At 38.5% G+C, this 24,820-nt stretch overlaps 6 protein-coding genes across 6 annotated transcripts; 2 read left to right on the forward strand and 4 right to left on the reverse strand.

Annotated features, from left to right (window-relative positions):
- Positions 1–2,635: 2,635 nt before the first annotated feature.
- On the forward strand, positions 2,636–5,484 carry BATDEDRAFT_25974 (uncharacterized protein; the record flags this gene model as incomplete). Its single annotated transcript, XM_006679856.1, has 7 exons — positions 2,636–2,660; positions 2,941–3,083; positions 3,156–3,494; positions 3,587–4,108; positions 4,181–4,269; positions 4,383–4,785; positions 4,882–5,484. The coding sequence occupies 7 exons, from the start codon at positions 2,636–2,638 to the stop codon at positions 5,482–5,484; spliced, it is 2,124 nt and encodes a 707-aa protein (XP_006679919.1).
- Positions 5,485–6,044: 560 nt separating this feature from the next.
- BATDEDRAFT_12331 (uncharacterized protein) lies at positions 6,045–7,187 on the reverse strand (the record flags this gene model as incomplete). The annotated part of the gene is made up of 1 exon (XM_006679733.1): positions 6,045–7,187. One exon carries the CDS (start codon positions 7,185–7,187, stop codon positions 6,045–6,047), a length of 1,143 nt encoding a protein of 380 aa, XP_006679796.1.
- A 411-nt stretch (positions 7,188–7,598) lies between these two features.
- On the reverse strand, positions 7,599–9,015 carry BATDEDRAFT_89714 (uncharacterized protein; the record flags this gene model as incomplete). Its single annotated transcript, XM_006680137.1, has 2 exons — positions 7,599–8,119; positions 8,838–9,015. 2 exons carry the CDS (start codon positions 9,013–9,015, stop codon positions 7,599–7,601), a joined length of 699 nt encoding a protein of 232 aa, XP_006680200.1.
- Positions 9,016–9,145: 130 nt separating this feature from the next.
- BATDEDRAFT_35449 (uncharacterized protein) lies at positions 9,146–12,611 on the forward strand (the record flags this gene model as incomplete). Its single annotated transcript, XM_006679943.1, has 8 exons — positions 9,146–9,245; positions 9,431–9,972; positions 10,045–10,154; positions 10,231–10,390; positions 10,515–10,824; positions 10,914–11,392; positions 11,518–11,813; positions 11,896–12,611. The coding sequence occupies 8 exons, from the start codon at positions 9,146–9,148 to the stop codon at positions 12,524–12,526; spliced, it is 2,628 nt and encodes an 875-aa protein (XP_006680006.1). The 3' UTR covers positions 12,527–12,611.
- Positions 12,612–12,649: 38 nt separating this feature from the next.
- On the reverse strand, positions 12,650–15,191 carry BATDEDRAFT_89713 (uncharacterized protein; the record flags this gene model as incomplete). The annotated part of the gene is made up of 3 exons (XM_006680138.1): positions 12,650–13,649; positions 13,757–13,898; positions 13,976–15,191. 3 exons carry the CDS (start codon positions 15,189–15,191, stop codon positions 12,650–12,652), a joined length of 2,358 nt encoding a protein of 785 aa, XP_006680201.1.
- Positions 15,192–16,039: 848 nt separating this feature from the next.
- Positions 16,040–24,661, reverse strand: BATDEDRAFT_89629 (uncharacterized protein; the record flags this gene model as incomplete). Its single annotated transcript, XM_006680139.1, has 22 exons — positions 16,040–17,801; positions 17,922–18,046; positions 18,142–18,264; positions 18,356–19,162; positions 19,246–19,557; positions 19,630–20,040; positions 20,110–20,250; positions 20,331–20,525; positions 20,610–20,685; positions 20,781–21,519; positions 21,634–21,680; positions 21,779–21,839; positions 21,943–22,117; positions 22,205–22,348; positions 22,428–22,712; positions 22,793–23,180; positions 23,260–23,369; positions 23,463–23,525; positions 23,590–23,684; positions 23,756–24,128; positions 24,255–24,302; positions 24,455–24,661. The coding sequence occupies 22 exons, from the start codon at positions 24,659–24,661 to the stop codon at positions 17,486–17,488; spliced, it is 5,241 nt and encodes a 1,746-aa protein (XP_006680202.1). The 3' UTR covers positions 16,040–17,485.
- Positions 24,662–24,820: the final 159 nt, after the last annotated feature.

Consider the following 24,820-nt stretch of genomic DNA (forward strand, 5'->3'; position numbering starts at 1 on the left):
TATGATATTTAACACTGGACAACTACTTGAGCCATGTTGAATGCTAAAAAATAGTTTGCCATGATAAACACATCCATATACTGTCTTTGTATACAATGTGCAAGGTTGAATCTATTGGAGTGGAAATGGATAAAATTGCAGTTTAATTTATTAATACTATTAAATTGAGTAGATTCAAAAGTCTAATATCTGCGACCAAACTGACGATGTCCAAATTGATGATGTCCAAACTGTTGATGTCCAAAATGTTGATGATGCCCAAATTGTTGATGCCCAAACTGTTGATGTCCAAATTGGTGATGTCTAAATCTAGATCTACCATATCCTGGCGATCGCTTTTGAAGATCATTTCTGTGAATAGCTGGAATAACCGTGGCACTAGCCGTGGCGACGACAGCAAAAACCAAGAGAGTAGTGGGATGCATAACTGATAATAAAGGTGATTGATTTTAGTTGTAATATGGTAGAATATGGATTAAATTATTATGATGGATATACGAGCATTATTTATAGACTTTGAGTTGATTCTATTGGAATCATTACACCACAGTGTGTGTTGTATTTTTGACTAAGCTGCATTAATTCCAAGGACAGTTTACATGGCATAACTGTATAGCCTGATAGGTACTTGGTGTATTATTTGGTAGGCCATCTCGTGTTTTCAAGCAGCCAACACATTTCACTGAGTTGGTTTATTGTTGGTGTAATCCGTATTTGGATCTGCCAATACACAATTCTACAGCGCAGTATCTAAAATTCCCAGTAAATGAGTTCTATTTACAGTTACAGATGCTTATTCTCACTATTGAATGACTGCAATATGATTTCGAGACTGCACAAACGATTTTAATGTATTTTCCTGATGCTTGGCTAAATATCTCAAAATTGATGTAGTTTAACCTAAACGGAGTTTGACTGGCTAAAACTTTATCAATTCCAAAGTTGATTATTAACTGGAACACTGTCACAATCATGGAGCTACTGGCACTCGCATTTATCATTCCTGGAATTCCATTCTATCTGTTCTCTGCGTTTTGCTCTGCCTGGATATTTGCATTTGTAATACCCTTGATCATCTTTCGGGCTATTGTCATTGCTCTTCGAGGTGTAGTGAGTGCTGTGGTCCATCGCACACTCGAACCAATTTTTACAAGATGGAGAGCTCATCTTAGAGTGTGGGCAGTCAATGGAGACATCTGGTCTCATCCACCATTTTCGCCCGATATATCTTCAACAACTGCCAATGACGCTGACAGTCCATCTAAAGCCAATTTGCAATTGATGCGTGATGAACCAGAAACATCTGCAAACTCTTGTCCAGCACCAGATTCGATAGTAGATTGTAATCGACAAGATATCTCTAGCGTTGAATGCAGCCAAAATAAGGACTCTATTAAAGTACCCACCTCTTGTACAACCTCGACTAGCCTAGTCACCCCCAGATATCTTGATGGTACCCCAAAGCGATCAGATAGCTTAGAATATCAGGAGGCTCACAAGGACGAGCCTGCAATCCGTATATGGAGACGTACAGACGAAGATTCAGAAGCTATAACAATTTCTCTCGAGGCAAAGCCCAACCATTTACCCACAAATACGGTCCAACAAGATCCAGCATCCATCCCAAATTCAACCACCCAACATGAATTTCAAGACCAAAAAAACTTGGTTATGAAAGAATTGGCTACGAAGCTGGATCCAACGAGTCGTCCATGGCTGCTTCAGGCAGTCCAAATGACAGATTCTCCAATAGAAAACAGTCCAGAAACCTCGACTAATTTATTTGCAGATCTTACATTGCCAGCATTAGTAGCAGCATCCTTGTATACAGAATTGAATACGACTCAATCATTGTGTTCCATACCAGTTACGGACGACAGCGCTATGGTAACAAACGACTGTACAAGCGAAACAGGTAGTGCCGTGAGCGAGTATAGTAGCACAGCCGAGTTTACTAGTGATTCAGATTCCTCAAATCCATCCAACTTGGCATTTTTACTTAGTGCGGCAGATTCGCTCTCGCAAAAGAGTATCACAAGCGATAATCAAACCGATCCATGTGTGGCGGATGCTGGTCGAAGTTTAGCACCTAAACTGTCAAATGCATCGCTAGGAAATACCCAAGCGCGACCCTATTTATCTGTCATGCTAGTAGCTGCTTCTTGCTATAAAGAGCCAAATCCAAGCTTAGAGGGCATTTCACCACACAGTTGAATCTGTATATAGCCAGGAACTTTAGCGGTGGTGGTGATAAGTTGGATAAAAAGGATAAGCTTGTGCAAGCCAGCTGCATTCTCTTCAAAACTTATTTCAAGATAACGTGCAAATATGTTGCAAAAAATATTTATTCACGTGAATAAAATTTATACTTTCAAGATTAGCAAGCCAGTCTGTAATTGGGGATCAACTTACAGCTGTATTCACTGGAATGAAGCATTAAATAAAAGCGTGCAATACACAATCAGTCTTGTGAAATGATCATCTCCACCAAATTTACTGGCCAACATTGTGTCCTAGACTCTTTAGTTGACTGGTTTTTCTTGTGATGATCAACATGGAAATAAATGCAAACGTATCTGATTTTAGGGTACAAAGTAGGGTTTGACAGAATTGTGTAAAGAACAGTTGAATTAAAATGAATCTGGTGATTGTACAACCTGGTAAATGAGGACAATTTTAGTTCAAAACTATAATTTGTGTGAATCATGTAATGGACATTGAGTCGATTTCAAGTCAATTTCCAATAGGAAAGCACAATATTCAGCCATTCTATTCCAAGCCAATCACTGCAGAATAAATATAGAAAAGTATTTTACGTGAATACGGCGGTGAATCCAGATTCTTGGTGTATTTAATTCATCTCTCAGCTGGTTTATATTATGGAGTCTAGAGATATTAGGTCTAGAGCTTTGCTTGCCAGACTTGTTCAATTGACTGTAGTCTCGCAGTTTTATCAAGTGTTTGATGACCAGGATGCCCAATCCCAAACCGCCATTCCAAATTTTCTCAGTGCCAGTAAAGACCATGCATTGCACAGTATCAATGCTGATGATGTACTTATTCTACAATGTCTAGACTCGGATGTAAGTCTGGCTGAGGTATCTCATGAAAACATTTTTGTGGTTTATCTATACTGAAAAAATGACACTGACAAGACCTTTCAGAATATTACTGCCAAGAAAGTCGAAACATTTTCAGCCAGCAATGGTGTTGAAAATAGGCTCAATGGCGAGGCACTAGTAAGCAACAGTCAAGGTTTGAAAGAAATGACAGATGCTCAAAGTACTCTAGATTTGGCAAAATCCTCTCTCGAGCCTGACAGCCAACCCATCACAATTCCGCCGCTTGTTCAATCGTTCTGTGACTTTGTGCTGCATTTTCTTCCCACATTGGTGGATGCAGATGCTTCACAAGAGTATTTAAGCGGAATCAATTTGCATGTTATTTTGTCTTTATTGAGAAAAGTGGCTGTCGCTACACGCACAGATGTTCTCGTGAGTTGTCCATTACAAGTGTTGCTCATTATGTTGGCTTTATTTGACGTGCTCGAATATGGAATCTGATTGATTTGCATAATTGTATCTAGTTTTTGATCATGCATTATACATCTCTGGTCGTTGATATTTTCAATGACGAGTGCGATCTTGCTGCACTCTCGTCAGCAACATCAAAATCTCCCGAATCACCACATAACATTGATGAATCAAAACCGCTTCAAGATCGATATGCGCGAGACTTGCTCATTTGGCAAGGCATATACTGCCATCAACTTTCTGAAATCTCGTTTAATCCAGCCAGGCCTTTGGTTAAAACCCCGACTTTGGATGAAGCACGCATGCACAAGGCACTACGATTTATTAACGTTATACGAACCACTTTTCGATCTGCATTCAAGGCAGTACATCATATCCACAAATCAAAAGTTGCAGAAACCGAGTCAAAATCTAATAAGCATGCAACCAATTCAAATGGGTCGGACATTTCTTCTGTTCCAATTTACTGGCAACAAATTGCTCACTCGCCATCTTATCACGATTTACCATCTGCGTATGTGAATCTCATGAATTTAGTCCCTATGCTTATTGCATATATTCTTGACAACATTCTTGTAAGTAGACATTTCAACTCATGGCTGAATGATATTGTAGCATTGACTTTTTTACTGGTTTCATGGTTTTAGGATCATATGGGTCGGCTGCGTAAAATATGTTTAATTGTATCTAAACTGCCTGTATCATTTATAATCATTTCACTTCGATTTGTTAATCCGTAAGCAACATATACTATACCAATTGCAATTGGTTTTTATACACTCTGCATTTGTTATCCACATGTTTGTGAGCACAGAATTGCTGAGTGTGGTGTATATTTAATCCATATAGTGCACCACTTATTGAACGAGTTTTAAGGCTATTCCTATGGCAGCCGACACGGGACATTTACTCATTGCTTCAAAAGCTTGGTGCTCACTTGTGCGATTTTGAATCTACAACTGCAGAACTAAAGCATTACCATCATTTGATTGGCAGTCGCCGAGCATCATTAATTGAGCTTGCCTTGTCTACATCCAAACTAGTAAGCTTAGGGTCCATGTCATCTCTCCGATTCGTTTTAAAAGAATACGGAGTCGATCATCCTACTTTAAACGAACTCAGGTATGCAGCTGTATATATTCGCAAGAGGGAAAAAAAGGAGTTTATTGATGCGCTGGCTGAACCAGAAACTGCTCAACTGGTGATACACTTGGCTCGTATTTTCCCCATGATTTTAGACGATTTCCAAAAAGTGGGGTTGATATGGATCATTGATTACGATTTAGAATTGTAAATCTAAGCTTCTTTTGACTTATTCTTTTTATTGTTTTACAAACCTGTGTCATAGTACGGCGATCTGGCGTCTATTGTTGGCAAATTCTTTGAAGCACTCAAAACAACAACTGTTGCCCTACAACGATATGGTGATTACGCGTCTCGGAATGAAGATATTGTAGCACCACAGACTTCTCACACGCATCATCGTCGACCATTTCACTATAAGCCCCACTGCCGATCTGCCACACACAAATACGACGAAGCATTTGATCAATTGAATCAAGATGTAGTGAATGATATTGAAACTGCATGGCAAGGGTTTCTTCAAACTTTATTTCCTGTGCTGCACAAGCTTGGAAAGGCAGCAGTGGCTGGGGAAGACTCAATTCTTATACGCATTATAGACTGGCTTATGAACAGTATAATTGGATATGTGGCCAAGTATGACGATGAGTCGAATGCGGAGCATGTCGAAAGTGGTCCAGTACTACTAGAGCGCGTACTTGCTCGGTATACCGAGGAGGAGAAAGTAGAGTTATGGAAAGAAGTAGATGAGATGTTGGGAATGGCTTTAAAGGGTGAGGATCAGCGTTGCTGGCCCCAATTCCCAATCATGAACCAGTCTGCCATGAATTATTTCAAATCAGAACTAATTGCTCTAATGAGCGTATAAACATTTTCAAAGCTTTTAAAAAGTATAGCGCATTGTGGTAGATATGAATTTGAAACATGAGCAATCTTTAAACTGTTGCATGATACAAACTTTCAAACCATTAACTGTGCCATCAAAGTTTCTATACCAAATTGATAGCATATTCCATATCAATAATGAAAAATTGGATATAATATCATCTATCGCTCTAAGCAATGCTTGTACCATTCCTGCCTTGACATGTTGGTTTGATTTATACTTGTCCATCATAATTGGCAGAGATTGAGGAGAATTAATGGGTTCAACTTTTGTGTTTAAAAATGTCAAGTAGGGCTGAAAGAATTTGCCATGTAGCTATCAAAAATACTGATTGTACAAATAGTAGGAACCCCAATAACAACGGATGATTATAGCGATTGGCATAAAGGTGAGCAGACAAACCAAAATGCATAGGCTCAACCTTGTTCAAAAAGACGCAGATGTAGCAATCCCAACAAAGCATTTTTTGAAGTTTAATTCAGTCGTTCAAGGGAGCACCTGTGAGCTCAAAATGGTTGATTTTACAATGATAGAGAGTTTGGTCAAATCGCTATATATGTATCATTTAAAAATTTATTTGATTTGAATTTATCTGAAGATAGGGTTGAGCGAATGGTGGAATGTGCAGCGCCAGCATAAGATGGATCGGAAATGACCGATTTACGTAGATATGCTATGATGGCGTCAATTCCTAGCCGACACTCTTTTTCTGGTGGATACTCGATGGGATTGAATCGACGTCTATGATATGATCCCACATGTGCTTTATCTACAATTTGATTACACGATTTTGTATTGTAAAAGTCGTTGACGTTGGAGTTTTGAGGGAATATGCTATGCCAATCTAAAGTATTACGAATCTCGCACCGCAGGCCTAGTTTGTGCAAAACCTCGTCATCTTCATCGCTTTCGTCTGATTCATACAAATACAGATTTTCAAGGCTCGCAAGCTTGTATAGTCCACGTGGAAGAGTGTTTAAAAAATTGAATCGAAGATCCAACGTTTCAAGTGAGATTAAATCGTCCACATTTGGGATACTGGTCAAATTATTTGTATGCAACACCAGTATACGTAAGTTTTGAAGGAATTCAAATGCATTGGATGAAATGTGTTCAATGCAATTTTGAGAAACATCCAATTCAATGAGGGATTGTAGAACCCCGATGGCGGGAGGAATAGTTTTGATACAATTATTTGACAAATTCAATCGAGTAAGACTGGTCAGAAATGACATTGTAATAGGGATAATAGAGATCTGGTTATGTGAAATATTGAGAGATTTCAGACTAGTCCAATAGCCAAATAATTCTGACGGAAGCGAATCAAGTCGGTTTCCAGATATATCTAGCACTGAAAACTCATCAAATTCACAATGCGATTCTGAAGGAATAAAGGTGATCAAGTTGGTACAAATATGCAGTTGCCGTAGATTGATCAATTGCCAAATCTCGGATGGGAACTCGGCCAGTTTGTTGCCACGCAAATCTAGTATGGAGAGCAACTCGAACGTTTTTCCAAAACCATTCGGTAGGTCTTGGAGAGCATTAAACGATGCATCAAGAATCCGGAGTGATGACCGAAATAATTTGATTTCAGATGGAATATGTTCAAGGCCATTGCATGATATAAACAACGATTCAACTGCACTGCCAAGATGAGCATTACCCCAAAGCAGTGGTTCCATGCAAGGCTCATCATGAAGGCAGGGACTGCATTGAGTAGATAAATTATCCGTTGATGCATGCAAAAATGCTGATATGATTTTTTTGAGAACATTTATAGGCTTCTCATTGGGATAGTTTGCTTTCCAGTTGGCTTGTAGATCAGATAGGTTGAGTATTCCCATGTCGGATGTTTAGGTTTGAATCTGGCGTGTAATTCTGTTTAATCCAAGCTAAACCCACGTGATCACACTCTGATCTGGTAGTCTGCAATCCATGTCGCCGAGTCTCGATAGACTTGGTCATATTCAATCATCCACATAAACAAATTAAATGGATTTAGAATTTATTAAACCATCTAGTTTGTGGTATTGAACAAAAGGTATACAATCGTACTTGGTGACAGTGGAATTTCCAAAAAATAGTGTTACAATTCATGGTATAAAAACAAGCAAGCTGCTAGATACTAACACAATGAGGATCGTCTTGAACGAAAAATCATTTTTAGCTGAATTGGCGATAATTCCTGTTGGCCATTGAATTTCAATATCAATTATGCCGTCCATCAATGCACCACCAAGTCGACTGAATGTACGTTGACCATATATATCCACATTAAACTGTCGCTCTTTTGCAGACCACATGCATCCTTTTGTAGGACAAAAATCAACAACATATGCAGTCAAGCGCTGCGAGTGATTGTGTGCATTACGGATGTTCAGTGTTTGGTAGCATATTTTATCCTTGTTGCTCCCACCCCAAGAGAATTCAGACACAGCTACAGTGGGAACAATTGGCCAGACTGTTTTTGAATCAAGAGGGTTTTGAATTAGACCATGATCCTTGATAGAGTTCCATCGAGGATCGCCGCCTGGTTCTCCATTGGAGCAGCCAACACCCACATCGTTGAACTGATATCCGTTTTCAGACATTCCAGGATATCCAGGATATGGACCTATATTGCATTGTAGTAAACGGCTAATTAGTCAGCATGATTGGAACCAAGTATTCGCTAATAAAAACCATCAAAAGCTTATTTTCGCAAAATTGAATGAAACTTTCTAAAAATAATAGGCTTGACCAAAGTTACAGCCGTATTCGCGTAAAATAAACTACTAGATAAGGGTGCCAATTTCATGAAATGATAACCCACTTCAGACTCACTAGGAAATAGTGTCCTCTAAACTCTTTAGTTGACTGGTCTTTTTCCAGGTGATTGACATGGAAACAACAGTTTCATTCCTGCAATCTTGTTCTCTTGAACTAGAACGCGAATGTATCTTGATTCAGGATACAGAATAGAGTTTGGTTGGCAAGATCAAAACAGTCGAACCCAATATATGGGCTAAAACGGATTGATGATTGCACAATGCATGGCTATGCCAAAAAAGGACACGCCCAAGACTAGTTTGGTTGTGAGCATCATATAGTAGACGCTATGTTTTGGAGAATTGGGAATGTCTATTCAAGTCAATTTGTAACGAGAAAGCGCAACAAGTATTTAACTGCTGCATATTCCAAAGTAAAATAGTGACTCGATGCAGGATGAATACAAGTGTTCCATTTTTACATAAATATGGCAGCAGGTAAAAAGAGCATAGGCGGTGCTGATTGATATCAGCAACCCTACATATTGAGTGCACACATTGGGAAATGGCGTTATCAAAGCCTACCATAGTGAGTAGCATGGCCAGGAAGCCAGTCGTTTGTAGAAAAAGAAAGAGTAGATGTTTCTCCTTTCAGCTGAGTTCCGACTGTGAAAATATCTTCTGTTGATTGAGCCTCAATCGCAATAGTCAAGAAATACAAGGCGATGGCACAAGTTGCACGTTGCAGCTGTAGCGAAACCATGACTGAGCCAAATCGATAAACCGCCACAATTTATAAAGCGTTGTAGTATCACGTGTATTCACGTGATAATATGCTACGCGCCTCGAACACAATCAAGCAGCACTTGCACATCTAAACCACTGGTTTGTACATGGCAGACCATCGGGTGCCAGACATTGTCTTGCGAAACAATGCTGAAAACGCATCTTCTCGAAAACCTCGTAGTAATTCGAATTTTACCGCAATAGAAAGTAAGCAGCATCGAGCAATTTATTGACTGGTTATGCTGGCCATATGTTCTTGTTGGAATCAAGATACTGATGTATTGTCTTGCTAAAAGACCAGATTTCTTCAGAGTTGTCGGACTCGAGTGATAACAAACTACAGCATTCAATTAATCCAACTGTAGCATTGCATGCAACTTCTACACATACAGAATCAACGCATCCTGCAAATGATATGAAAAGAAACAATGCATTGAGCAATGCTTTTGTTACTGATGAGATATACGATTCAACAAAAACATTCATATCTGATCAGTTTATGTCCTCAAATGGTAGTCTTGCTGCAACCTCATCTGCTGCTCTGCTAGTTGGAGTAAACTCTGGTGATAAAATCCCATCTATCAACATTCATACTGCAAAATACCAGATTTCTACATTGGATTCTAAACCAAGCCTATCATCAAGAATCAATGCATCTACACCTGAACCATATTCCTCTTCAATCCAACAGCCTCAAATACTGGACCTTCGTACCTCTTCTCAATCGACTCCATTAACATATGCACTTGGTTCAGATCTTTTATCAGCAACGCCATCATATGCTCATCCCATCGCCAACGAACCTGGGCTAACAATAAAAGGATTGTATGAATACATAAAAAGCGAGCTTACTAGTTCAGATTTTGATGAGAGTCAGGATTTTAAGACTGAACGAATTCGCAACTTTCTTAATGTTCCTCGCGAGTTGGAAAAGGTGAGAATGTCATGTCGTGATTACAAACTTTAGTATATTTTACAAATCTAATTGGATTTAAATACAATGCAGTTTATGTACTTGGGATACCTTATTTGTCTCGACTCTTTTCTCTATATATTCACAATACTTCCCATGCGTGTACTGATTGCATCATGGTGGTTGATATGCTGGTGCTTTGGGTAAGACTGCTTTTAACAAGAATGATAAAGATTGGCTTTATTTGTACTATTCTAATTTATCTATGCAAACGATCAGTGGCAAAAAAATGAAACCAGCACAAAAAACGGATTTGATAAAAGGTGCACTAGTTTTTATTTGTACATACATTTTGCATTATTTCGATGCATCACGGCTGTATCACTCTGTTCGAGGCCAGGCACTAATCAAGCTCTATGTGATCTTTAATGTTCTTGAGGTGAGTTTTCGTGCCTTTAAAACAACTGCATTGCTATAGGTCACTATTTTGATTAGAGTTTATTAATATCTCACACTTTTGCCATTTTTGATGCATGCATGTACATACTGCGCTTGACTATTAGATTTGCGATAAACTATGCAGTGCATTTGGTCATGATATTCTAGACTCGCTGTTTTCATTGTCGCATTCTCGTAAAAAATCTGCTGCTGCAACAAGAAGAATAAGCAGATTTACACACTTTATAGTTGCAGTCTTGTATATATTTGCACATTCACTTGTTCTGTTTTACCAAGTCATGACCCTGAACGTTGCCGTCAATTCGTTCAACAATGCACTCATGACTTTGTTACTAAGCAATCAGTTTGTGGAAATTAAAGGAAGCGTATTCAAGCGATTTGAAAGAGAAAATCTATTTCAGTTGAGCTGCAGCGGTAATTACAATCATAAAAACTGATTTGGATTTGGATTTGTTTAGATTGCATTGTAATACACAGCAGTTTCTAACACGCTATGTTTATAGATATTGTTGAGCGATTTCAGCTTTCTGTCTTTCTCATCATTATTGGAATTAGAAATTTCATTGAGCTTGTTGGTGGAGAAACCATTGCGTCTTTTCCAACCTATATCTATGAGGTGTATAAAAGCATGCCATCCATTTTGTGGATATCCGAAAAAGTAATGCTGCTTTTTCCAAAAAAAATTCCCACAGATCCAACACAGGTTTGGACAGACTTTCAGGTACTGGTCGCTAGCACAAATCATATTATTACGCGAGTGCTGTCTTTACAAGAGTACAAGCTTGTCGAAACCATTCTTGGGCCAATTGTAATTGTATATCTTACTGAAATCTTGGTCGATTGGCTAAAGCATGCATTCATTACCAAATTTAATGGAATATCACCAACCGTATACGAGCGCTATCGTAACAGCCTTTGTCGAGATTTGCTGGGTGGTGGGAAAAAAATTGCGCATGTTTTAGAGGATGAAACAATGAAAATGGTAATGAAATGATGCTGCTATCACTGCTAAAGTATTACTTAATATGTATATCTGTAACAGACTTATACTTGAGCTGCGATAGAATACTTACTTGCTGTGCTGAATTTCTTTGTTTAATCTTTTAGTCATCTGTTGATCGTTCTCCAATTGTTGCTCGTCGCATTGGATTTGTATCCATCCCTTTGGCTTGTTTGGTTATTAGAGTTGCAATTCAGACCATGCAAATGATTTCAATTCATAGCAAAGCGCAAGATACGTTTATGCCAGAACCAATGACTAATAATAGCAATGATGACGGCATAGTTGGCTGGCAAATTCCATTCACAATACCACCGTGGCTTAATTCAGAAGGATTTTCACTGTTGCTGAGTCGCTTTTCAATCTTCGACTCTCTGTTATGGGCTATACCGCTCTATTTTGCGTATGTTATCTCGAGTGTAGTTTTTTATTGATGACATTTTTGTTTGGTTTAGAAATTTCTAATTTTACAACTATTTTCTTAGACTCGTCATTTTTAAACTTTGTCTTGGGCTGCATTTGCTACGTTTGGCAAAGCTTAGGCTTGATAGTGCATCAGTCGATATGGCGGCTGGTAGATCATCCTTTTCTACTACTCCTATTGCAAATGCAGATATGTTGTCTAAATTTCCTACACTTGGTTCACGTCTTCGAAACGAATCCATTATATCCAAAGGAACTCCAGTTGCGATGACCAGTACTGATATCCCGATTGTAGCTGACCCGATTTCTGGCACTTTACGTAAAGCCAGTGCTAGTATTATACCAACTGCATCACAGCCGATACGAAAATCTGTCGACTCCACCGCAACACGTCGTTTAGTAGAATCTGTTCATCAGCTTGAAGATACCCCTACAGCCTATAATCATGCCTTTTCTAAAGAACTTGCACCATCTACTTTAAAAGATACTGAGCAAGCTAGCAACGACAATCAGCAGAACGAATCTGCTCTGACTTCTTTAGGGTCGTCTAGTTTGTCATTGGAGTCGTTGGAGTCATTGCAAAATGACACAGAAATTACATCCAATTTGATCACTCCACTTTCGCCTGGAATCAATGAGGACAAACTTGACAAAATTGATAGGTTTACCATGGTCAAGAGTCGTATTGTATGATTTAGCTTTTTGTAACCGTGTAAAATATGATTCCTGTTTCCACTATTTAGGATGAATAAAGCTATAAAACGCCATTTGTTTATTGATTGCGTGAATGTGCTCGACTTTATTCTTTCAACTCTGCTATACCAATTTTAAATGTTCCAGTCGCCTCTTTGCATCGTGAAATGAAATATTTTTAAATGTCTTTGCCGATGGTTTAGGCATATGATTACGGCTAGGTGCCAATGAAGATGCTTGGGAACAGCCAGATTTAGGATTTCCTCCCGGTGATGGAATGAATATTGCCACTCTCGTTGTGGAAGGCTTTTTTGTACATGATAAGTTGTTTTCTTTTGAATAAAGTGGCGGTAGACTGCGTTCGTCAAATGCACCAGAAAGTACATCATCGTCTGCAACCTCGGCATTAGTTTCTCGAGCTGTGTTATTAGCGGACCAAATCCTATAAGATCTTGAATGGAGTGCACTAGATTCGCCTGCTGTGGGATGGATGGAATTTTCAAAATTTTGCAAATTAGAGATATTATTCCCTTTAACATATCCATTGCGCCAATCTGTTGATTGAGTACTTTCGTTGGTATAAGATTTAGATGTTGCAGCTGCCGTGGCGATTCTAGCAAACAGCTCACGATTATCAAATTCAGTCCCCGAGCTTCGCGTTTGTTGAAACCGCCATTGATCATCATTCAATGTCCAAGCCAAGTTGGTAGTGTTTGGTCTAGCCATTGGTAAAATACCATTCACACTGAGCTGTTGCTTGTTATAGAATTTGGTTCGCTCCATATGTTCGTGGTCAAACAACATTCGAATACTTTCAAATCGTTTGGCAATGATTTGACATTGAGATCGCCAATGTCTTGCATGTCTTTGTTCTTCTGCAAGCACATCAATACAGGCACATAACGATGCTGTAATCTCGTTCATTTGACTTTGCAGTTTTTTGATGTATGATTCACGCGCTGAGGCTTCAACAAGTTTATTAGTGTGCGTGTTCATCATAAATGTAAGAGACTCCACATGTTTGGATGCCTTGCGTACAAGATCATTTAGCTCTTTTGGATGGTATTCTGTTGTAGTCAACGTGCTTGGTTTTCCTTTACGTACATCAGTGTATGGATTGACTCTGCAACAATCAAGGCGTATGTGAGTAAAATCGACTTGAATACAGGATGGGTTTAAATTCTGCTTAAATTGATATATTCACATTCAAACATATAATAATGCACCTACTTTGTCAATTTTTTCTTGTCGATTTTTTTTTCAAGCCCAACTCCTAATGTAGTTGGTGCACCGTGCATTTTGCCTACGGACAACAAATCTGCCATGTATTGTATTGTTTCTTTGTCAAGGCGAGCATAAAAACTACTTGAATCTGGATATATTTGTAATACATAAAAACGGCAATGATTTGAATATTTTGGTAAAAAATAAACAACACCCAAATCATACCTTTTTCATCATTTTCCTCTGCATTTGGGGGTGTCGGCTGGTTATTGGACTGGGATAAGCAATTATGGTTGTCAGCATTTGGTTTGATTTCCACATCTAAATTGCTTGTATGAGTAACTTTTGAACTCATTACTTTTAGCTCTGCTAGTGCAGATTCAACAATTGCATCATGATCAAAGAATTCTCGTTCCACAGCTTCAATCCGTCTTTCGCGATTGACATGACCAGGTCTGAGCTTTCTTTCTGTGGTTGATGATCTTTGTATTGGCATATCAGACTGATTAGGTTTATTCATATTTTGAAATGATGAATCAGCCGATGTTTTAGTATCTTCGTTGATGGCAAGTTTTTTATAATCAGACAACTGCTCATTAGCTTTATCGAGCAGCTTTATTAGATCCTTGCGAGTTTGAACAGCAATCTGGTTTTCTCGTGTTAAATTGTTGTTGTTGTGTATTAGATCATTGTTGTGCTTTTGTAAACGGTCCAGTCGACGTCCAAGTTCAGTAATAACTTGTGCTTGAATTTTTGTTTTTATCTCTAGTCCATAATTCACTGTATCATTTGGCTGGACACGCTGTGGCTCAAGATTTTCAGTCAGGCTAATAAAAGTAAAACTCTGTGGTCGATTCGTTTCTTTTTCAGGGTTTTTAGTATCTGATTGAGATCCTGCGACTATACTTGGTGAAACCTGTCCTTCATTTTTATCTGCTGGTTCAGTTGGGTGGGCCAGTTTTATTTGTAGCTTATCCAGCACGCCATCAAGTAGTTCAGCCAAATCAATATGTGTAAACGATTCTACAGATGGCTGTAAATTGGCGTTTTTTCCAGAACTTAATCTCTGCACAACTCCCCCAATGATTGGCTCTATATTTACGGATGGAAACTCTTGGGTAGTTTGCAGAGATTGAGACCGTGGCTTAGGTAGTGCAATAATAGACGATCTGCTATTTGGAGCTATCTGTCCATATTTGAATCGGCGAGTAAAGTGATACTCTCCAGCTGTGCTAGATGATTCTAAATCCACATTAGTTTCAGCAATGGAGGAATCTATTCTTTCTTCTTGTAACGGATCCAGGTTTGATAGGTCAGATTCATTGTCCGTATCCTTGTTTCGATCTGACTCGAGGTTTGCTGTTAGGAACGTACCAGAAAGTAAAGGCCGACCAAGTTTGTTGCTGAATTCACCTCGCCATTGGTCTGCTTTTTCACTCATAGTATTCATTGATCTATTATCTACATCAGATTGGCTTTGCTCCAGAGTAGATGCTTTTGAAACACTATTCAATTTGGTGGACGCTAGGTTTTTTGTATTAGGCTTTATAGTGGAGTGTGACGACATGCCGATCTAGATTCAATAGTAGTATAAAAAGTGTTGATAATATAGTCGGATTCACGTAAAATGGAACTTGTATTTATCTGCAGTCGCCGACTCTTGTTTCAGAATAAACAATGATCAATACTCGTTGCGTGTTTCCACTACACATTGATTGTTTATTCAATACATTTTCAGTTTTTCCTCAGTGTCTGGAATCGCATGTTATATAAAACTACTTTTATTAAAGTAGCTGTGCAAGGTTTAGGAATGGACAATATGATGCTCAATATATCACGATATTACTATTTGTTTCAGTTGACAAGCCATATTTAATCTGTGGCTTTGCCAAGGAGTTCAAAGAGCACAATGTTTAGTGAATGGACAACAATCATGTCATGAGATGGGTTACACTTTTATTCGTGTTATATTTTGCATGAATAGAACGATGACACGATGACCGACTAATGAGGTTACCACGTGTAGCCGATATGAGTTGTCCCGAGTTACCAAGTTACACTAGTGCAGTACTAAGGAATGCATTCGACTTTCAATAAACACTAATTTTATCAATGCATTCGACTTTCAATGCAACTGGCTTTTACACACATGTTTGACTAGTAATAAATATGACTTGTTTCAGATTCTAATACGGTTTCGAATGCGGATGGAATCGGGATTTGGCTTGCTCCGTTGTGTTCTTGATTTGATTTGATGCAAATTGCATTTTTCGATATACGAGATAACATTGCATTCGACCATACCATATATGCTAGAGCCGCCACCACTTACTCCAGTACATTCCTTAAACCTTTTTACTAAAACAAAGCGTATGGAGTCTCATCCACTCTTGTCACCAGCAACATCTTTCCTCATGCCCTTGAGTCGAACTCTAACCACTTCTAGCTTATTGGGCGATAGCAAACAAGCGTGGGGATATCCAAGCTGGATAGAAAGCGCATTGAAGCCATCTACTTCTCCCACTATAGCTCTTGATAGGTCACCCTCGTCAGCATCGCTATCCAGACTGTCCCAGGCTAGCGCAACACATGACAGTGACGACAATTACACTCCTGCTGCACGTTCCAACTCAGTAGACCACTCAAAACTAATACTCCGCAAGTCAGTCACGAATATGATGCAAGGCATTCGTTTCTCTCGTGTTCTCACTGAAGTCAATCTAAGCACAACATCAACTCAACCCAAAGACCAGTCGCTTACTCATGATTATCGAGCAAATGGTGCATCTGCTATTAAAACAGTCAACAATTTAAATGCAAGGGATATCAAGCTACTCGTATGTATGGGCGACTCGCTCCTCACTGGACTATGTGTTACTGCTCATCCCGCCAATTTCAAAAACAAAATCCTAGCAGCAATCTCGTTGAAAGGATCACACAAACAAATCGTACCTTGGATGGTTTCTGGTGAACATCGCAATAATACATGTATATCTGGTGGAGGAGAAGGTGTTGTATCTGTAGGTCGACTTCTCAAGGTTTTTTCTCCTGGCATTGTTGGGTTAACTCTGCACAAAACATATTTATTTTCAAGAGGCTCTGGATTCAACTTTGCTAGAACAGGAAGCAAGGTCGAGTCGATTGATGAGCAGGTGCTTCGGTTTGTCAATAAGCTTCGTCGGCCAGCGTTTTGTGCACTAGAGTCTGAATGGAAACTGATCTTTATATGGATTGGCGCTAATGATGTTTTTAGTACATCTAGTGACAAAATCGCCGATAATTTTGAACCCAAACTAGTTGGTGCGCTACAAACACTCAAGTCATTAATATCTCGAGCATATGTATGTGTACTAACTCTGCCAGCACTTGACAAGGCACACAAACTGATCAATTCCAAAAAACGTCACGCTTTGATTACTGCCAGATGCAACTTGGTCAATTCCTGTATTCGACGCGCAGTTTCAAACTATGAATGGAATGATACAGATACCTTTAAAGTCATTCTCCAGCCCATCCCTGCAGATGAAATAGAGAATGAACAACATCAGTCGTTTATATCTGAGCTAGATCACATCCATCCCAACTATCTTGCTCAGCAGCTGTTTGCCAAATGCATTTGGAACAACTTGTGGCTCCCACCTAATCAAAAGCTTTATAAAATTGCAGATGTAGTTGAGGCTTTATGGGCCAAGCCATCTCCTGACGATATTTTAGCATAATCTAAGTTTATTCAAATTAAATTGTATTTCTAACTAGGCTACAAAAATAAATCCATACACTGATAAACTGTTTAGAATATCCATAGCAATGAATTGCAAGAGAAAACTCAACACCCGGAGCATAATTGGAAAATACTGCGGTATTGTATACCATGGAGTTGACTGCTGCCAAGTCGGTGAATGGAATGTTGAGAGGAAACCCATGCATTTTGTAGATATTTCCTATGGATGACAGTTCATTGGACGACTCGAGTATTCCGCTGATTGGAATGCCACTTGTTATTGCTGGCTCAAATCGCATTAAAAGCGACTTGAATGTTCTGCTACACATTCTATATATTTGTAATTATGCATTTTTAGTATTGATCAGCAAATATACTTGTGCTACATGCTGAAATTGTATTCTATGAACATTAGGCTGTAAAAGTCAATGCCATTAGATATAGGATTACCTGTTCCAACGAGTTACGCGTCCCTTTCTCCACTCTTCTACATTTGAAACAATGGCAGACTCCATAGCAAGCTCAAGGTCTGCCAAGAATCCTGGTGATACGTTAGGGAATTGAACCCGTGATGGCTAAAGATTCAAAACATTGCAAGACGTGCATAATGCCATTAGTTTGTGTAGCCCTATCGGTATGAGTATATGGATCGTTAATCTGACAAGTTTACCTGAACACTCTTGATATTATCGCGCTGAAAGTGTGTACCAAAAAATGGTTTCCAATTTTTAAGGTCTTGCAAGCAAAAATGAGTTTTTTGTGGAGTTGCAACTGGTTGGATGTTTGCCCATATCTACATGTTCAAGTACATAGGATTGATAGAGTAGTAAAAATATTAGTTGATGTAGTAAAGCTATAGCTACTATGATACAAGCAAGGCTTACATTTTCATGATTGAAAACACATCCAATTTCTTTAAGAGGGATATGTGGATCCTGTAGATTGTGTTCCTCCCCAGTCACAGGATGTATAATAAGCCATTCCTGTACATTTACTTTAGTGTTTGAAAATGAGCGTAGAGGTTCTACTGGATTTTCGACTTTTACTATAAGTGGTGTTGTTGAATATAACCCATCTTTTGGGTATGTACAAGATTCACCAGCAGGTATATCGGATTTTTGCTTTATCATGACATATGCAGTCATACCCTCTGGTATTCCACGACCAAGGACAACAAAAGTATCGTGTCCTCGTGCCAGTAAAAAGTTGCACAACAAAATAGCATGTTCGATCCCATTAGCTGCTCCCACTTGAATGATTTCCTGTGCATTGGATATCAATGGACATTCGCATCCAAAGGCTGTGCGATTAGGCAAATAAGGGATCATTGATACAAATCTTCGAAGATGGGCTATAGTTGGGAGTGTAGCTGGTGGCTCTTGGGGTCGAATAAACCGACAAATCAGCCTTGTTTTCCCTTGTAAATCAAGGGAAGTTGACATGACCACTCGCTTAAAGGGTTCTAAAGCCAAAAGCCACTGTGACGAGTATTTTAGCATGTGTGGGGTTTCTTCCGATTGAAATCGAAGCTTGAGTGTATGTGGTTGTAGGAGAGGGGGATCTAAAGTAATAAATAAGTGTAATAGCGGTTCTTCACCAGCTTGAATTCCCGGAATATTGATAGATTCTACTGTCCTAGTTGTATATCCTAGGGACTGTGCTGGAAGACTCATTTTGAACTTTCCGTCAATCTACAAATGCAGACTTTCTGTCAACAAACCGACAAAATTGTGCCAATGTAAACAAATTTACAAGTTAAAATGTATAAACGTACCCGAATCTGCTCCCAAATTGTCGAAAATGGAATTTGCAATGAGCCAAGCCAACTACGTTCTTTTCGATGATGGATACTAGTGGCTCGCTCACGCTCATCCTGTATCATATCAATCAGAATTTCATCAAAAAGATTAATGTATAGCATCTCGGTTCCAATATCCGTTTCACATAATGCTTCTGGTCGAAAATCGTTATCAGGAGCATCGACATCAAGCTCAATTGTTTCGTTCCATTGTGGGTTCGGTCCATTAGCTATTGCTGTGCAAAGCTTATGCTGCTGAAATGAAATTTCTACAAATGGAGAAACGTACTGTATTTCAAGAAAATAGCTAAAGTCAGTTTGGTCTATATTAACTAATGGGCTCAATGTCGTGTTGGTTACCTCTGGAATAGTTGAGCCAGTATGTTTTGGATTTGCATTTTTCATGTATCCAAGTGTCGATTTTCTGATGGGCAAGTTGAATCCCTCCAGCACCTGCACGACAATTCGGCATGAATCGGGACTTGTAGTAGCAACGTTTGTTCGATTTACTCTAGAAGGATTCAATGGACGCTTGAGAGCAAACAGCATTTCAAATGGGTTTTGCTGTTCTTGTGAAGTAACTAATTGTTCTTCTCGAACAAAGTCGCTCACTGATATCGGCCGTGCGAGTTTGGCTTTCCTGACCAATTGTAGCTCGCGGACTCGCTTTAGGAATCCAGCACTAAACGCTCTGTCAATTGATGGAAATACAGCTGAACTCGATAGCTTATTTATTTCAGAAACAATCGCACTCTTACTACGGACAGATACCTATTTACAAACAATTAACAAATAATTCATACTATTGTCTAGTGTAACTTGAATTTATACAGCACTTACATTTTCAGGATCAATCACTTGATACATGTCTTCATTGATATCATCGCTAGAAATAGGCATAGGCTCTTTCATGTAAATTTCTTTTCGATATCTAGCTTGTAATAGCTCGAGTCTTTTTTGGTTTGAAAGTTCATATTCTGACTGGAATTGTATAACAATGTTGGGTAGAATTAGCTGCAATGCACGCAGGCATTGGGTTAAAATGCATCATAGGTTCTTACCCCGATATATAAAGTAAGACGGTGGAGCCATGCTGGAAGACCAAGACGCATGCAATTTCTTGATTTCCAGTACTCTTTGAAGGATATGGCAGATGCATCATCTGGTCCTGAGACCGACTGAACCAAAGCCTTTAATTTTAAAATATCTCCATTACGTGGATCGTTTGGATCTACTTTCATATCCACTACATATTCCTACAATTAAAATAGGGTTAGTTTGTACAGGTATCATGGCTATATTAAAAACAGTATTCGAATGTTTGATCAATGTGAATCTACCATGAATCTAGGAAGATTTAATAATCCTGGCGGCCCGTGTGCATTAGTCAAATCCAAGCACTGTTGATGCTGAATTCTGCAATCAGTATTTCAAAAACCAATGAGTCATGTGCATTGCATATCATCATGAATCATGGCATTTATAAAGTCAAAATATTCATGTAAACGTACTTTGGAGGATTGGTATTACTACAAGACCCATATATTGACCATGCCGCACTCATTTGAAGGGACCCAGAAATCCAATGTTCCTTTATGTGCTCACCCAGTTCCCGCGTATCACGGTTGAATGGCCGTCCAGAAAACTGTAAAGTACGCAACTCTCTATCCAATGACTCGGCACGATCATTCAATAAGGGAATAGGCACATGCACCTCACCAGCAAATACATCACCAAATACACCAGTTTCAAATACTTCGACTCTCATAGTACGAGGTGCCTCTAACACTTTAATTCCAAATGCACTCTTAGTGTCTGTTGGGTTAATTGCGTGGTGTGGCAAATGCTTAACAAGTTGGTTGGCTTCGCTCAAATCTTCAATGCCATTAAAATGGATTGAAAATGAATTTGGGTCTATGGGTTTTGCTACTGTTCGCATGACCTCTTTATCGTTGTAAAAATATCTGAGATAGATATATGTGGCATCTACTTCGCGACGACGAAGCACCTCTGTTTTGGAACACTCGATGGAATCAGAAGTATTATGGCTGTAGTCTTGTATAAATGATAGTATTGGTGATCCAGGCGGACGCCTACTTGCCTGCAGTCGCTTTAAAATACCAACTTTAAGTCTCTTGGCGTGGAATTTTTTTGGCTTTAGTTCGGTTGGCAATTCAAGCATGCTGGACCTGTCTTGTATAATACTATCCTTTTTTGCTGTCAATTTTTGCTTGGAGTTTTCCTGATTGTCTAAAACAAATGGAATTTTAAGCAAACGATACATTTGATTGAGTTGCTTGCAAACAGCTTCCAGATTTGACCTCGATTGACTAAATCAATCTAACCATAATTGTAAATAAATACCTGCAGATTCGTTCATATCTAGCATTTTTTCTTGAGTTATTTGATCTCTAGTAATTAGCATGTTTAAATTAATTGGTTTTCAAACTAAAAGATTGAATTCGTATGTGACGCTTAGGCAATTCCAGAAACTCTGCTTTAGTCTTACCGATTCAATAAACTGCTTCTTGGGGATTCAGAAAATGTGATTTCAGCCAAATCCTTTGCTTCTGGATTTAGTTTAAAACATTATTGCGCGTAACATTAATAAGCAGTTGATTTTGGGCTGAAAATATAACAATATAGTGGATTTTAATATATATCAACCAATACCTATATTGATTCGAGATATTTTCTGAGATACATCATTAGATTTCAATACAGAAAAAGATGATTGTTTTTTAAATTCATGCTCGTACGCTCGTTTCCGCCTTTGATATGCAATGTCGTGTAAATCCTGCAGTTCTGATAGCTCGCGTTCTACTTCCTGATCCAAATCATTTTTATCCTACATACAGCTATAATCAGCATATTATAGATAAATCAAAGACTTTTTATCAGTTTGAAAATGAGTAAACAATGACAAATACTATACTTGATGTGCAATTGTGCTTCGAACCACAATTTTGAGACTCAAAGGTGTACTTGAAAAGTTGTTTGTAGCTCGTAAATGTTTAAGGTCTTGCCAAGTTTTAAGAATACGAAACTCCAACAATCGATCTGTCTGTGCCTCTGCATCCTACATATCCACACAGTATTTCAAACCATCTTAGTCATTGCATCATACCTAAATGAACAGTTTAATCATAAATGATTACTCTTAGCAGTCGCGTGGCTTGAATGTCTTGTAAAAGATTGTATCGAACAGTTTCATCGTGGATACGAGCCTTGCGTACTTGTTCCTTTTGACCCTTTCCACGCAGACGTGATAGAATCATATCTTTGCTATTTGATTGTGAAAGTGAAGTTTGCAAGTTGTCCGAGTCATAATAGGACTGATTTTTTTGATCATGCTTTTCTATGTTTGATGTTTCTGCTGATCGAGCAATGAGATCAGAGAATGGGCTAGTGAGTTTAAACTCGTCATACTCGTTGCACAATACCTGTGTAATTCATCAAAACCAATCATTAAATCCATGCACAGTGAAAATATGTTTACTTGCACAAAAACTGCTGTAAATACCTTTAGTTTTGAAGTAAGAAACTCTACTATATTTGCACTCTTTCTTTCACGCATAATGCAGATGATGTTCATGATTTCATTGGAAAGACGTAGTTCCTCGGACATTAGTGGATGCTCATGAAATTTTAATGATACTAAATCCACAATAAGAAGATACTCTGCAGCTGATTGTGATAGTTGATGCGGTTGATTAGATACAATAGTGGGCATTTGGCGATCAAAATACAAGCCATTAGAGGTGTTGAGGCTAAACAATGATTCGTTGCTGTCAGTCTCGAATACCATTTTTTTGACTGAAAATACAGACCGGTGTGGTCTGTAATGGATGTACTGCATTGGATCTGATTCAATTACAACTTGTCGTGTAGATCCTAGCCATTTTTCTCCACTAATAATCAATTTAAAAAGTTGAGATTTAATAGTACAACAAAACATGAATTGTTCCATTATGCAATTGAGATTTTTACTTGTTTTCTTCGCTTGCTTCTAGCCGTCTACAAAGTGTTTTAACATTTGATGCGTGCATATAGGGCGGTGTGCCAACATACAATCCCTCATCTTCTGGTATTCGAATTCGCTTGATATTTGTTTCAAAAATCATTGGTATAATTAGTTTAATGTTTTAAATAGCTAAATATTGGATTTTAGATATGCTGACAAGTGTGCTTACTTCTAACCATGTTGGTGGTAATTTAAAAGGATGTGTCAGAGGATAAAAAATCATTTTTGCTTCCTAAAACCCACATCATAATGTTAAACATAGTCACAATGTGCACAGTGATGGTCTAAATACTAACCTCTTGTATAATTAGCTTCCAGTTTGGAATCCATTTCTTCAGCTCAACATAATTTACAACATCAACTGTAGTCTCTTCTAAAAACTGTTTGACATCTATGCAAACCAACTATTATTTCAAGTTTCAAATTTAACGTATACATGATAAATGCGGTATACTTGAATACCTTGGTCTTTCATGGGCTCCTGATCTTGATCATCTTCATACTTTTTCTTGGCGCGCCTTTTGCCTTTTTTCGACTTTTTGGATTCGGTTTGCTTAGGTTGTGCATTAGCAAGAGTTTCAATACGAGATGAATGAGAAAATGAATCATTTAGCATCACCAAAGACGATTTTTTTGTAATGGAGAGTGCATCAGATTCAGACGATGGCTTTGTCAGACTTGGTTTTGATTTGTAAATCGAAGCGAAACGTGCTTCTACTGTAGTTGGTGAGGATGGTTTAGATGGCCATGGTATTGTAGATGGATCGTATGTTAGACTTTGACGATATGATGATGTATTGTTGGATAAAGCGGGACTTTTTTCATGTCCAGTAAACTAATTTGCATTGAATTTGAGCACATACGAAACACCAGTTTTAGTAGTTTATTATATTGGCAAGGTACTTTATACAGAATCAGTGTATCTTGTGACAGCAAGCATGTACAATATTCAATGGATTACCGTTGATACAATTGGTGATATCTGCTCATGTTTTGATTCCTGAGCAGCCTGCAATTAATTAAGAATAACATCGAGTCAATGCCATTGTACACGATAGTGTTTCTGAATTCAAGATGCTTAACAATACTCAAAAAATATTGGCATTGAACTGTAGTGACGTTTAAAAAAGTATATCAATAAACTCTATACAACAACGGTACCTTTTGAGATGTATTTAATACAGTTTCTATCTTGAAAGTCGATGGTGTAGATCCATGTTTAATATGAGCCAAGTGAGTTGGTTGTACTCGCGCAGATGCAATTCCAAGCAATGCGTTGAGCTCTCTTCGCTCCTTAATTCTTTTCTTTGCTCTTTCAAGGACAGCTGCATGCTCAGAATTTGGTGTAGCACTAAGAGTACTAGACATGCTTGATGTATGTGCAACGATAGTTTGTTTCGCGACGTGAAACTTGGATTCAACGCAATTGCCAATAATTGACTTGGGCAAACAATAGATGGCGAAATTCTCATTAATAAGATTCGAATGAATTGCCAAACTCGAGATTTCCAACATTACAAAAACATC

Source organism: Batrachochytrium dendrobatidis (assembly GCF_000203795.2).
Source record: "Batrachochytrium dendrobatidis JAM81 unplaced genomic scaffold BATDEscaffold_8, whole genome shotgun sequence".
NCBI lineage: Eukaryota > Fungi > Chytridiomycota > Chytridiomycetes > Rhizophydiales > Batrachochytrium > Batrachochytrium dendrobatidis.